The sequence below is a fragment of the Molossus molossus genome, unplaced genomic scaffold, assembly GCF_014108415.1.
Source record: "Molossus molossus isolate mMolMol1 unplaced genomic scaffold, mMolMol1.p scaffold_m16_p_8, whole genome shotgun sequence".
NCBI lineage: Eukaryota > Metazoa > Chordata > Mammalia > Chiroptera > Molossidae > Molossus > Molossus molossus.
In genome coordinates this window covers 7,047,795-7,060,704 of record NW_023425402.1, presented here as the reverse complement: position 1 = coordinate 7,060,704, position 12,910 = coordinate 7,047,795, and the positions used below count along the sequence as shown (strand labels likewise).

Sequence of the window (12,910 nt, the reverse complement as noted above, 5' to 3'; positions counted from 1 at the left end):
CTTTTGTTAAGATTGAATAGGTCTACTAACTGTGTGACCTAGGGCAATTTAGTTAGTTAACCTGTCTGTGGGGAATAATACTACCTCGCTCAGAGGGTTATCGGGATCACATAAAGCATTTAGCACATTGCCACACCTGTGTTAATCTCTCTTACTAACTATTATATATATTTAAAAAAAAAAAAGACCAAGGCAGCTCTGGGAAGTCAGTAACTAGCCCAGGAAGATAAAATTACATTGTAGAGTTTACATATTTTTAAATGAATTGAAACTAGATTGTAACCTTAAAGCAACTCCAGATTTAGGCACAAATTCGTGCTGGGGGCACCTGAGGTGATATACCACAGTATCACTCGCTGGTGTGCACAGCTATCTAACTATGGTAGCTGTTCATCTCAAGTGCCCAGTTACTTGTTCATAGTCCTAGAAATGCAGACTCCCTCCACGTGAGGCTCACGCTCCCACATACTACCTGCAGTTCATGAACATGAGCACTTTCAGAATATCGTGTGGTTTCTGTTACATTAATTTTTTTTCTTTATTGATTTGAGAGAGAGAGGAAGGGAGAAGGAGAGAGAGAGAGAAACATTGATGAGAGAGAACATTGATTGGTTGCCTCCTGCATGCCCCCCACTGGGGATTTGGCCCACAACCTGGGCATGTGCCCTGACTGGAAATCAAACTGGTGACCTCTGGGTGCATGGGTTGACACTCAACCACTTAGCCACACCAGCCGGGCACATTAATTTTTGTTTTTTTTATCCTCACCCAAGGACATTTTTTTTTTTTTTTAGTATTTATCTTCAGATAGACTGGGAGGGAGAAAGGGAGGAAGAGAGAGAGAGAGAAACATCAATGTGAGAGAGACGTATCGACTGGCTGCCACCCATGCTACTCCAGCCAGGGCCTGGGACAAACTGCAACCGAGGTACGTGCCCTTGGTGGGAACCGAACCTGGGTCTCTCTGGTCCATGGGCTGACGCTCTAACTGCTGAGCCAAACCGGCCAGGGCTACATTAATTTTTTTTAAATGTTTTTGCCTTTGAAATCCTTGAAGGGCAGTAATGATTTTTTTAAGTAGCTCTTAGTTTAATTTTTTAAATTATAATTATTTTTTTCTAACTTTGTTCATATAATTACCTGTAACATTATGTAAATTTATGATGTAGAATGTGATGATTTGATATATTTATGTATTTCAGAATGATTATCACAGTAGGGTTAGTTACACCTCCATCACCTCACATAATTACCAATTCTTTTTTGTGGTGAGAACATTTAAGTTCTACTCCCTTCACAATTTACAAATATATAATATACATTGTTGTTAATTATGATCACCATGCTGTACATTTCATCTGAAACCGGACAATGAATGGGTCCGGGTTGCCTGTCACTACTTGAGCCAATTAAGCAGAGACAAGGTTGAATCGGGTATGAGTGTTTATTCTAGCATTGCCGGCAATACGGGGAGCAGTGGGTCATCCCGTAAAATCTGCTCTGCCCCCCTCACTTGCCAGCTGCTTTTAAAGGGCAAAGAAACAATAACTACGTGAGAAAGGGCAGTTGGGCAAACAAGAAAAATAAATAAATAAACGGGCAAATTGTTTACAGGCAACAGGGGAGGGATGTTGGTGGGAGGGGTGGATTATAGAAGGTTTTGGGCAAATGGGGAAGGAATGTGGGTCTGATGCTGCAGGGGCTGGTCACCAGTGAGTTTAGTTGGGAGTGCAGCGCTCGATAATCAGGTTGTTCATCTTTCCATGATGTCTGGCGGTCCCCCTGGTCCTCAGGTTAGGAGAAGGGACAGCATTACTGAGGTCAGCTCCTGAGGCACACACTCCCAGCCAGGTCAGAAACAGAGTGGGCTTTTCTTTAATCAGAACAAAGCAACCATGATTAACATTGCAAAGGATGATTAACATTTCTTACAACTATGCCTAGTGCCTCACTATGATTAGTTTTCCTATTCTTCTAATATTTTCTATTAATTCTAATATTCTTTCCTGCCCCTTTCAGATCCTCACAATATATTAATCTTATATCTGAAAGTTTATATGCTTTGACTTACATCTCACCATTTCCCCATCCGTTAACCCCTGGCAACCACCATTCTACTTTCTGTTTCTGTGAGTTCATCTTTCTTAGATTCCACATGTAAGTGATATAACAGTGTTTTTCTTTGTCTGCCTTACTTCACTTAGTGTAATGCCTTACAGGTATATTCATATTGTCACAAACAATATGATTTCCTTCTTTCTCATAGCTGAATAATATTCCTGTGTGTGTGTGTGTGTGTGAGAGAGAGAGACAGAGACAGAGACATCTTTATCCTTTCAGCCAATGACACTTAGGTGGCTTTCAAGGCTTGGCTCTTGTGAATAATGCTACAGTGAACATGGGAATGCAGATATCACTTCAAGATAGTGTTTTTATTTACTTTGGGTTTATATCCAAAAGTGGGATTGCTGGATCATATGGTAGTTCTATTTTCAAATTTTTTAGGAACCTCCATGCTCTTTTTGGTTGTTGTTAATTCTCACCCAAGGATATTTTTCCATTGATTTTTAGAGAGAGTGGAAGGAAGGGAGGGAGGGAGAAAGAGAAACATTGATGTGAGGGAGACACATTCATTGGTTACCTCCCACATGTGCCCTGACGGGGCCAGGGATCAAACCTGCAACCAAGGTACATGCCCTTGACCAGGAATCAAACCCAAGACTCTTCCGTGCATAAGCCAACATTCTAACCACTGAGCCACACTCGCCAGGGTTGCATGCTCTTCTTCATAGTGGCTGCACCAGTTTACATTCCCACCAACAGTGCACAAAGGTTCCCTTTTATCTTGTCTTTTTGATAATAGCCATTCTAACAGGTGTGAGGCGGTATCTCATTGTGGTTTTGATTTGCATTTCCAGAATGTTATTTTTTTTCCCAGATATTTCATTGTTAGTTTGTAGAAACAAGTGATTCTGTATGTTGACTTTGTATTCTACAACTTTACTGAATTTATTAATTCTAACAGCTTTTTTATGGAGTTACAGTAATGATTCTTTTTTACAGACTGAGCTTTTGAACTAAGAAAATTGTAGATTCTAAGATAGTGTTTGTGTGGTGATGTGAGGGTGTGGGGCGAGAGGGACACGTCTCCAAGATAAATACAAACCAGTGGACACACACAACAACGCTGCGAAGCAGGGCTGGGAGGAGAAACCCCTGTAGCAAAAGTAAATTAATAATTTTTTAAAAAGATGCATATAAGACCAAATAATTTAACTCTTTAGATAAAAATTCAGACCTTTTCCCCAAAAAGATGTTCTTGGGATATTAGCTACCACCCCCTGTTATCTAATAAAAATGATTAATTCAGCATAAGTGATTGACAGGATAAATTACACCACCACATGCTTAGGGTTGATTTTTCCCCCCTAGGACTGACCAATTGCTTTAGTGGCTTGCTCTGCCAAGAACAAAACAAATATACTGGATTTTATAATAGTTAGGTATTTTTCAGCTTAAGAGTTTTTTTTGTTTTTTTTTTGTGGCATTTTCTTTACTAGAAAATAAAGTATTCAGTATTATATCAAACTGTGCAGTGATGTTGTGTTTTTATACATTGAATATTCAAATAATAGGAAGTGTAACCTGTTATTCCAGGAAATTAGGCTTTTTGAAATTAAACTAGTGGAATCTAGTCAGAAGCTAATGTTCTTAGCATAGGACGGAATAAATAAAACTTCACCTTTGGAACTTTGCTTTAGACTTTTTAAAAAATACGTTTTTATTTTATTTTTTTTGAAAGAGAAACATCAATTGGCTGCCTCCTGCACGCCCCCTACTGGGGATTGAGCCCGGAACCCTGGCATGTGCCCTGACCGGGAATCGAACCAGGCAGGATGTCTCAGTTCATGGGACGACACTCAGTCTGCTAAACCACACTGGTTGGGGTGCTTTAGACTTCTTTTTGAATTTTTTTGAAAATCTATTAATCATCTTGGTCTAATTCAGTTTGTCTATGGACCAGCTCTGTTTTTTGAGAGATTTTAGTGCCAAAGCATGGGGAGCATTAAACCAATGAAGCAGGATCTGTTGGTAAGTTATTTTGAGGGAGCAGTGTGATCAACAATAAGATTAAATGTAGCATTAAAGATTAAGAGTAAAATAAGACTATTCTCTAATAGTACAGGTTTTTGAGAGAACTAGGAAGGGAGCCTTTAGAAAAGAGATAATTGCCCTGGCCGGTTTGGCTCAGTGGTTAGAGCGTCGGCCTGCGGTCCTGAGAGACCCGGGTTCGGTTCCCGCTAAGGGCATGTACCTCGGTTGCAGTTTGTCCCCGGTTGTGCGGGTGGCAGCCACTCGATGTGTTCCTTTCACATTGATGTTTCTGTCTCTCTCTGTTCTTCTCTCTCCCTCCCACTCTACCTGAACAAAAAATGGGAAAATGTCCTCGGGTGAGGATAAAAAAAAAAAAAAAAAAAAGGGATAATTGTTTACAAATCTGCCTGGGTGGTATGAAATGGACTGTGGTCTTTTGATTTTATGATTAGAAGTTAAAAGTTCTATTTCCTTTTTCTTGATGTTTGTCTTTTCTAGATTGTCAAAAGAGTGGGGAATAGTGAGGAAGCACCAATGATTGGAGATAGAGTTTATGTCCATTACAACGGAAAATTTGCAAATGGAAAGAAATTTGATTCCAGTCGTGATAGAAATGAACCATTTGTCTTTCATCTTGGCAGAGGTAAGAGGATATTTTTGTTGTGTTTTGCCTATATTTACTGTTATTTTATAATATATAGGAGCTAGTGGGTCCTTTCCTTGCCAAAAGTAGAGATTTTAAAAAAATTTTCACCCAAAGATGTTTTTAAAATTGATTTTAGAGAGAGAGGAAGGGGAGAGAAAGAAACATGGATCACTTGCCTCTCGTACATGCCTGGATCGAACCCAAAACCTAGCTATGTGCCCTGACCAGGAATCAAACTTACAACCTTTGATGTACAGGACGACGTCCAGCCAACTGAGCCACCTGGCCAGGGTGCAAAATAAAGATATCTTAAAGCAGTAGTTCTCAAATTATGGTCCCTGGATCCCTGTGGGTTCCTGAGATTTTTTTCAGGAGGTCCATAATGTCAAAATTATTTTCATAATAATACTAAGATGTTATTTATCTTTTTACTGTGTTGACATTTCCACCGATGGAACAGAACCTGCGGTGGTAAAAACCGCTGGTGCCTTAGCACTAATCTAGACAGCGTCACCAAAGTACACCAGCAGTCATGTGCCCTTGACTGCCTGCACTTACTGTTTAAGTTAGGAGAAAAGGGAAGCCAGTTTCACTTAAGAGTGTCCTTGATATAGTGTAAAAAATACTATTTTTATTCAATCCTAATCCTTGAGTTTCACACTGTCTTGCTGTTCTGTGACAGAAAGGGCAGCGACAGAAAGGACACTGCATACCAAGTTCGGTGGTTGTCTCCAGAAAAGGCACCTGTGCGCTGGGCTTTAGTGGGGAGCTAAACTAGTGTGCTGTTTTTTGTTTTTTTTCTCCATGAAACTTCCTTTTTATTATAAAGGGCAAAATGCATGATTACTCAAACTTGTTTATTCAGTATTAGGCGGATATTTTCTTGAAAATAAATGAAGTAACCTGTCACTTCAAGGAGAGCAACTGACAATATTTGTTACCATTGAATTTGAAGATTACAGTTTTGGACATTTGTATCTGCCACTTTGAGTTTGACAGCTTCCCAGAATCTAAAAGACTTTTCATGAGATCAATGGGTATTATTGTATGTGATTTAAAAAAATATTATATGATCAAATCTGTTAACATTTAGAAAATCTTTGTAACTCAGTGAACCAGTATTTTCCCATTTACCAATACAAGACATTATAACGTTATGCATGAGTAAAAGAGTCATTCAATATGCAAGCTAGACCAATGGATTTCACTGTAGTATAATGTAAAAAGTTCATTGATATGTTTTTCAGGTTCTATATTGCACCTAATATTTATGAAACTACCATTTGTCTAGTTTTGATGTAGTAACAGATGATTATAGTCATAATTATCTGAAAAAGCTATTAAAATACTCCTACCTTTTTTAACTATCGATCTTTGTGAGTTTGGATATTTTTGCCATGTACATCAACCAAAATAACAGATGAATGTAAAGTAGGTGTGAGGATCTGGTTGTCTTTTATTAAAGTCAGACATAGTTCACATTTGTAAAATCACAAAACAATGTCACCCTCCTCTTAATTTTTTTGTTTGTTTTGGAAAATATAGTATTTTCATTAAAATAAATATATTAACATGAGGTTATTTTTATTTTTAAATGAATTAGTATATAATTTTTTTTTTTTAATCCTCACTCGAGGACATCTTTTCATTTTTTGTTCAGATAGAGTGGGAAAGAGGGAGGGAGAGAGAGAAAAGAGAAAGAGAGAAACATCGACGTGAAAGGGACACATCGATTGAGTGGTGGCCACCCGCACAACCCAACCAGGGCCGGAGACAAACTGCCACCGAGGTATGTGCCCTTAGCAGGAACCGAACCTGGGTCTCTCTGGACCGCAGGTCGACACTCTAACCGCTGAGCCAAACTGGCCAGGGCTATTTTTATTTTTAATATGGCAGCTGTCTATAGTAAGTACAAATTTGGGGTCCTCAGTTTTTAAGATGTAAAGGAGTCTTGAGAAAAAAAGATTAATCACTGTTTTCAAGTCTTAAATGTGATTACTAATTTCTTTTCAAATGCTTTTAAATGTTTTTAGTTGATTTAATATTCTTATTTATTTAATCTTGTAAAACAAATAATAACCCATACATTAAATTTAACTTTGTGGACCATGTTGACTGTTGAAAATTTGTTGCTGAATTGCAATGTTGTTTTTTTAAATCTACTGGGGTGACATTGGTTAATAAGATTATATAGGTTTCAGGTGTACAGTTCTATAACACATCATTTGTATATTGTACTGTGTGTTCACAACCCCAAGTCCAGGTTCCTTCCATCACCATTTAACTCCACTTTGCCCTCTTCTACCTCCCTCCACCCCTTTTCCTCTGGTAATCACCATACTGTTGTCTATGTCTCTGAGGGGTTTTTTTCCTTTGCTTAATCCCTGTACCATTTTAACCCAGCCACCCAACCCCCTCCCTCTGTCAGCTGTCAGTGTGTCCTGCGTATCTATGAGTCTGTTTCCGTTTTGGTTTGTTAGTTTATTTTGTTCATTAGATGCCACATAAAGTGAAATATTCATTGTCTTTTTATTCTTATTTGCCACAGGTATGATAGACTTCTAGTTCATTCCCAGATTAAGTGTAGGAGACAGAAAATCCCCCTATCCACCATCATGGCTCAGTGTTTACTATAATTTCTTTCTTTTTCTGCCTCTATAACACAGTAGAATTGTTAACTAAGCAGTGTTCTGGGAAAGGAAACAGTAAGTGAGGAACTATGGAGTTAAACTCTTCCTGCCTCTCTGCCACTCTGTCTTCCCTGGTACTCAAAGGTGTTTGTGTGTCATAGCACCTTCTGCTTCCTGTTCTTACTCCAGGCTCAAAGCTGGCTGTGCCATTGTACCCTTCTCCTTTGGGTCCTTATTGAGTTAATGGCTCATGTGAGATTAATCTTATGTTTCAGTAAAATAGCAATCAGCTGTAGCCAGTGTGGCTTAGTTGGTTGAGCATCATCCCATACACCAAAAGGTCGCCGGTTCGATTCCTGGTCTAAGCACATGCCCAGGTTGCGGATTTGGTCCATGGGAGGCAGATGATCAATGTTCCTCTCTCCCAATGATGTTTCTCTCTCTCCCTCTACCTCCTCTCTCTCAAATCAATAAAAACATTTTTTAAAAAAGATAGCAATCAAATTTAAATACCAAGTATTTTTCTTGATGTAGCAAATAATAATAACAGTTAAATTAGAATTTTTTTCATTTTTGTTGATTTTGGGACATGAAACTCAAGGGCTATCAGCATGGCTGTGACACTGTTTAATTGAGATGATCTCAGGGTAAATGGCCACAGCAGACTCCTTTGTTCCCACTGCCTCAAACTTTTACTCTACCCTTTAAATTTCTGTCTGGAAGGTGATAAATGTAAGATAAGTCTCTCAGCAGTTATCTTTGCAAGTTGACTTAAGAATTGCTGAGAATTTATACTACCACCTTCTCTACCCAGATTTTCTAAGTAAAACACTCTGTGGTGAGTGAGTATTTTACATTTCCTATCATTTTGAGCAGTAATAACTTTGAGTTGATGTGATATCTGTGACATACGTATTTAGAGATAGTGTCGTCTCACGGGAGATCATCCGGCTGGGTGTTGGGCCAGGCTTCCTCTCTGCTCTTTACTGTGGTGTGCAGACACGAATAAGCCATCTAACCTGTCCTGCTGCCATGAAAAGGTGGCTCCTGGGGAAGAGCTTTAAGGTTAATCTATTCTTGTACTTTCTGTAAAGAATACAGGAATTAAAAACTTTAAATGACTAAAACCAACATAATGACAGAGCCTTTAAAGGCTCTCTTAAGATGATAATTAGAAATATGATAATAGAGCAATATACCTTTGGTAAAAGTTCTGTAATATAATGTGTTCAGTTACCTGTATAAACAAGAAACATTGGTTTGACAGTGTTATATTTGTATGTTATAGTAGTAGCTACTTCATCAAAACGAAGAAAAATAATACAAATGGACTGTAGCATATATATTGTACATTTAACTCTCTTGATCCCTTATGTTTTACCTGTTCTACCAAGGGAGTAAATAGTTCAGTGGAAATTCAGGCTAATTTGGGGATTTTATTATGACAAGAGTATGTATGTATGTATGTATGTATTTATTTATTATTATTTTTTTTATCCTCACCCGAGGACATTTTTTTCATTTTTTGTCCAGATAGAGTGAGAAGGAGAGAGAGAGAGAAAGAGAAACATCAGCATGAAAGGGACACATCGAGTGGCTGCCACCCGCATGACCCAACCAGGGCCGGGGACAAACTGCAACCGAGGTACGTGCCCTAAGTGGGAACCGAACCCGTGTCTCTCTGGACCGCAGGCTGACGCTCTAACTGCTGAGCCAAACTGGCTGGGGTGTGACAAGAGTATTTAAAAGAGAATTGTAGCCTGGCTGGTGTGGCTCAGTGGTTGAGCGTCGACCAAGAGGTCGCCAGTTCGATTCCTGTTCAGGGCACATGCCCAGGTTGCGGGCTTGATCCCCAGTAGGGGGCATGCAGAAGGCAGCTGATTGATCTTTCTTTCTCACGTCGTTATTTCTATCTTTGGTCCGTAGGCCAGTGCTCTAACTGCTGAGCTAAACTGGCCAGGCTGATATTTCTATCTTTGTATCCCTCCCTCTATTTAAAAAAATTAATAAAAACAAATTTTCTAAAAAAATTATATAATCAATACTTTTCATCGAGGGTGCAAAGACCATTGAATGGTGAAAGGACAGTTTTTTCAACAAATATTTTCCCAAACTGGATATTTACATGCAAGAAAATGAAGTTGGACCCTAACTTGACAACATATAAAAAAATTAACTCAAAAGTGATCAGAGACTTAAACATAAGACCTAAAACTTTATTTTCTTAGAAGAAAACAGAGGAAAATCTTCATGACACTGGCTTTGGCAGTGATTTCTTGGATATAACACCAAAAGCACAGGCAACGAAAATAAAAATACATAAATTATGCTACATCAAAATTAAAAACTGCATCAAAGAATATAATAGTGAAAAGGCAACGTATTGAATGGGAGGAAATACTTGCAAGTTATATATATATATATGGTTAATATCCGTAATACATAGAGAACTACTATAATTCAACAACCAAAACACCCTAAACAACCTTATTATAAATGGACTACGGGCCCTGGCCGGTTTGGCTCAGTGGTTAGAGCATCGGCCTGTCATCCAGGGAGACCCGGGTTCAGTTTTTGCTAAGGGCACGTGCCTTGGTGGCAGTTTGTCCCCGGCCCTGGTTGGGTCGTGCAGGTGGCAACCACTCGATGTGTCCCTTTCACGTCGGATGTTTCTCCCCCCTCGCCCCCCCATCTGAACAAAAAATGTCCTCGGGTGAGGATTAAAAAAAAAGGTCTAGACACTTCTCCAACGAAGGTATATAAATGGCATATAAGAATATGAAAAGATGTTCAACATCACTAATCTTTAGGGAAATATAAATCAAAACCACAATGAGATACCACCTCACATTGATCAGGATGGCTACTATCAAAAACAAAACAAGTGTTGACAAAGTTGTGGAGAAATTGAAACTCTTGTGCACTGTTGGTGGGAATGTAAACTGATGCAGTCACTAAGGAAAACGTTCCTTAAAACATATAAAATAGGTCGACCATATGCCTCAGTAATTTTACTTGTAGACATGTACCCAAAATAACTGAGAGTGTCTCAAAGAGATATTTGTACACTCATGTTCATAGTAGTATTATTCATTATAGCCAAAAGGTGGAAGCAACCCAAATGTTTATCTACAGGTAAATGGATAAACAAAATGTCATATACATGCAATGGAGTATTATTCATCCTTTAAAACAGGGAAATTCTGACACGTGACAATACTGATGAACCGTGAGGACATTACACTAAGTGAAGAAAAAACATGATCCTTCCCCATTTTAAAAAAGTCTATCAACTTTTTTGTTAATCTTCACCCAACAATATTTTCCCACTGATTTTTAGATAGAGAAACATTGATTGGTTGCCTTCCACATGACCCTGAGGGGTTGAGGATTGAACCTGCAACCCAGGTATATACTCTTGACTGGGAATCGAACCCATCATTATTTGGTCCATGGGCCGACACTCTAACCACTAAGCCACACTGGCTAGGGCGAAATCTATCTCCATTTTTATGTTTCCTATCTCTTGTTAAAGTTTTCACTGAGTTCATTGCGCATCCTTATAGCCAGTGTTTTGAGCTCTGCATCTGGTAGATTGCTTGTCTCCATTTTGTTTAGTTTAGTTTTTTTTTTCCGGAGTTCTGTTCTGCTCTTATCTTTGGGACATCTTTCTTTGTCTCCTCATTTTGGCTACCTCTCTGTTTCTGTGTATTAGGTAGAGCTGCTGTGTCTTCCACACTTGGAAGAGTGGCCTTATGTAGTAGTAGTTGTTCTGTAGAGCCTAACCGATCACCTTAGGTGGGTGCTCCAGGTGTGCGCCCTACCCCCATTGTGTGGGTTGTGTGTATCCTCCTGTTGAAGTTGAGCCTTGATTGTTGTTGGCACATCAGTGAGAGGATTTACCCCTGTAACACAGGAGCTCCAAACCAGGGAGCACCACTGTGTTCTTTGATAGTCCAAAAAAACCAGAGGGGAAGGACAGAGCCTTTATTACTTATTTAATAGGGAAAAACAGATGGCAACGGGTTGTGTGAGTTATCGCACTGGGCCAGAGTTAGGCAGGGGCTTATCTAGCAATTGGGGGTGAGGGTGCCGTGCTGGGAACAGCTTGCTTGCAGGCTGAAGACAAAGCAAAGCTTGCTCACTCTTTGTCAGGGACTTGGGAAAATTCTCGGTTGTTTGCTGCTTTGCTCCTTGTGGCTGCTGGCTAGGCAGGCACCATTCAACTGAATGTGAGGGCAGATTGGGCTATATCCCCATATGACCCCACACTCCACCCCGATATCACCTATTCCACCTCACAGTCTATGTGCCAGTCTTCCAGTAGGGAGCCTGGGTAGTTAGGGTGATAGCACATTGCATCCAAATCCCACAAATGCAGTAAAGGCTACAAGCACAAAGTGATAGCAGGAGAAGGAGACCCACAACCCCTACAAGGGTGTAACACCCCCAGGAGCTAAGGGAGTTCCACCAGGAGGTGAGAGGGTCAGTACCTAGGAGAGAGATGATGCCGATCTCCATTCTCAAGGCCTCCAAGGCTAAACTGATGTAGTGTTCTGAGTCAGGTCTGTGTGTGCAGCACCTGGACCCAGTGAGAGCACAGGTCCCTCCCTGCGCTGCAGTGGGCATGTCTAGAGCTGGGTCTGTAACACAACCTCGTGCATCTGTGCAACTTCCCTATTCAGCAAGGTGATGGCTTGGTCAAGGCCTGAGCTGTGTGGTCTGCTAAAGCCTGGATCTCATGTTGTATTCATATGTTCCCTTACGGGGGGGGGAAGATGGCAAGGGGGTAGAACCACCAGGAGTTCCAGCGTACTTGGGTCCTGGACTGGGCCGTGTAGGCATCCCAGTTGCAGAGGGTAGCCGACAGAGTGTTCACTTCCCGGCTGGGGATGTGAGGGTTCCCCCAAGTGTAGCACCCTGTCCAATTATAGGGGAGTAATGGCCAGCCATATGTTCTGCAGACCCATAGGGTACCCCAAGGGACAGGGGAACACACTTAACTCTTAAGTGTGGTTCTGTTTTCCCCAGAGATCTTGGTCAGTGAGGATGGATATGTCCTGGCATTGTTCCTTAAGTGTCCAACCATGTTATGTTGTGTGATGTTTGGTGTGGAATTATTCTGTCTCTCAATACAGTAGGGGAATCTGACCCCACAATTCTACCCGCACTGCAAGTCAACCACCCCAGTCCGTTCCACGTAGGATACCCTAGCTAGGGTCGAGTGTGATCGGTCTGCTCTCAGACGAGGTGAAAGACTTCCTCGTGCCTGCGGCTGAAGTCAGGGGCAGTGTCGGTCTGCAGGCACAGGTGGCTCCATTCTTTCAGGTTGACCAGAGTTTTCCAGGCAGCCTAGCAGTAGCAAAGAGGGGCATCTCTGAATACACCCAACAGTCTGAAACACAACCGAAGAGCCACTACATCAACCCAGCCTGCAAAACTGTTAGCCTGCACGAAACTCAGGAGAATAAGACTCATGTTTAGTAAGCACAACAGAGGCACATCAGCACTGGTGGGTAGTATACAGGCCATTGCTCTG

The 12,910-nt window shown here is 40.6% G+C and overlaps 1 protein-coding gene across 16 annotated transcripts in view; it reads left to right on the top strand.

Moving 5' to 3' along the window:
- Positions 1-12,910, top strand: part of FKBP5 (FKBP prolyl isomerase 5) — a 159,333-nt gene that overhangs the window by 92,018 nt on the left and 54,405 nt on the right. For all 16 annotated transcript variants that reach the window (XR_004957567.1, XR_004957564.1, XR_004957568.1 and 13 more), the window contains one exon: positions 4,594-4,738. Coding sequence is in view for 2 of the 16 variants with exons in the window: in XM_036247920.1 (XP_036103813.1) it covers positions 4,594-4,738 (145 nt within the window). In the remaining 14 variants the exon portion in view is untranslated. The remainder of the gene's footprint in view (positions 1-4,593; positions 4,739-12,910) is intronic.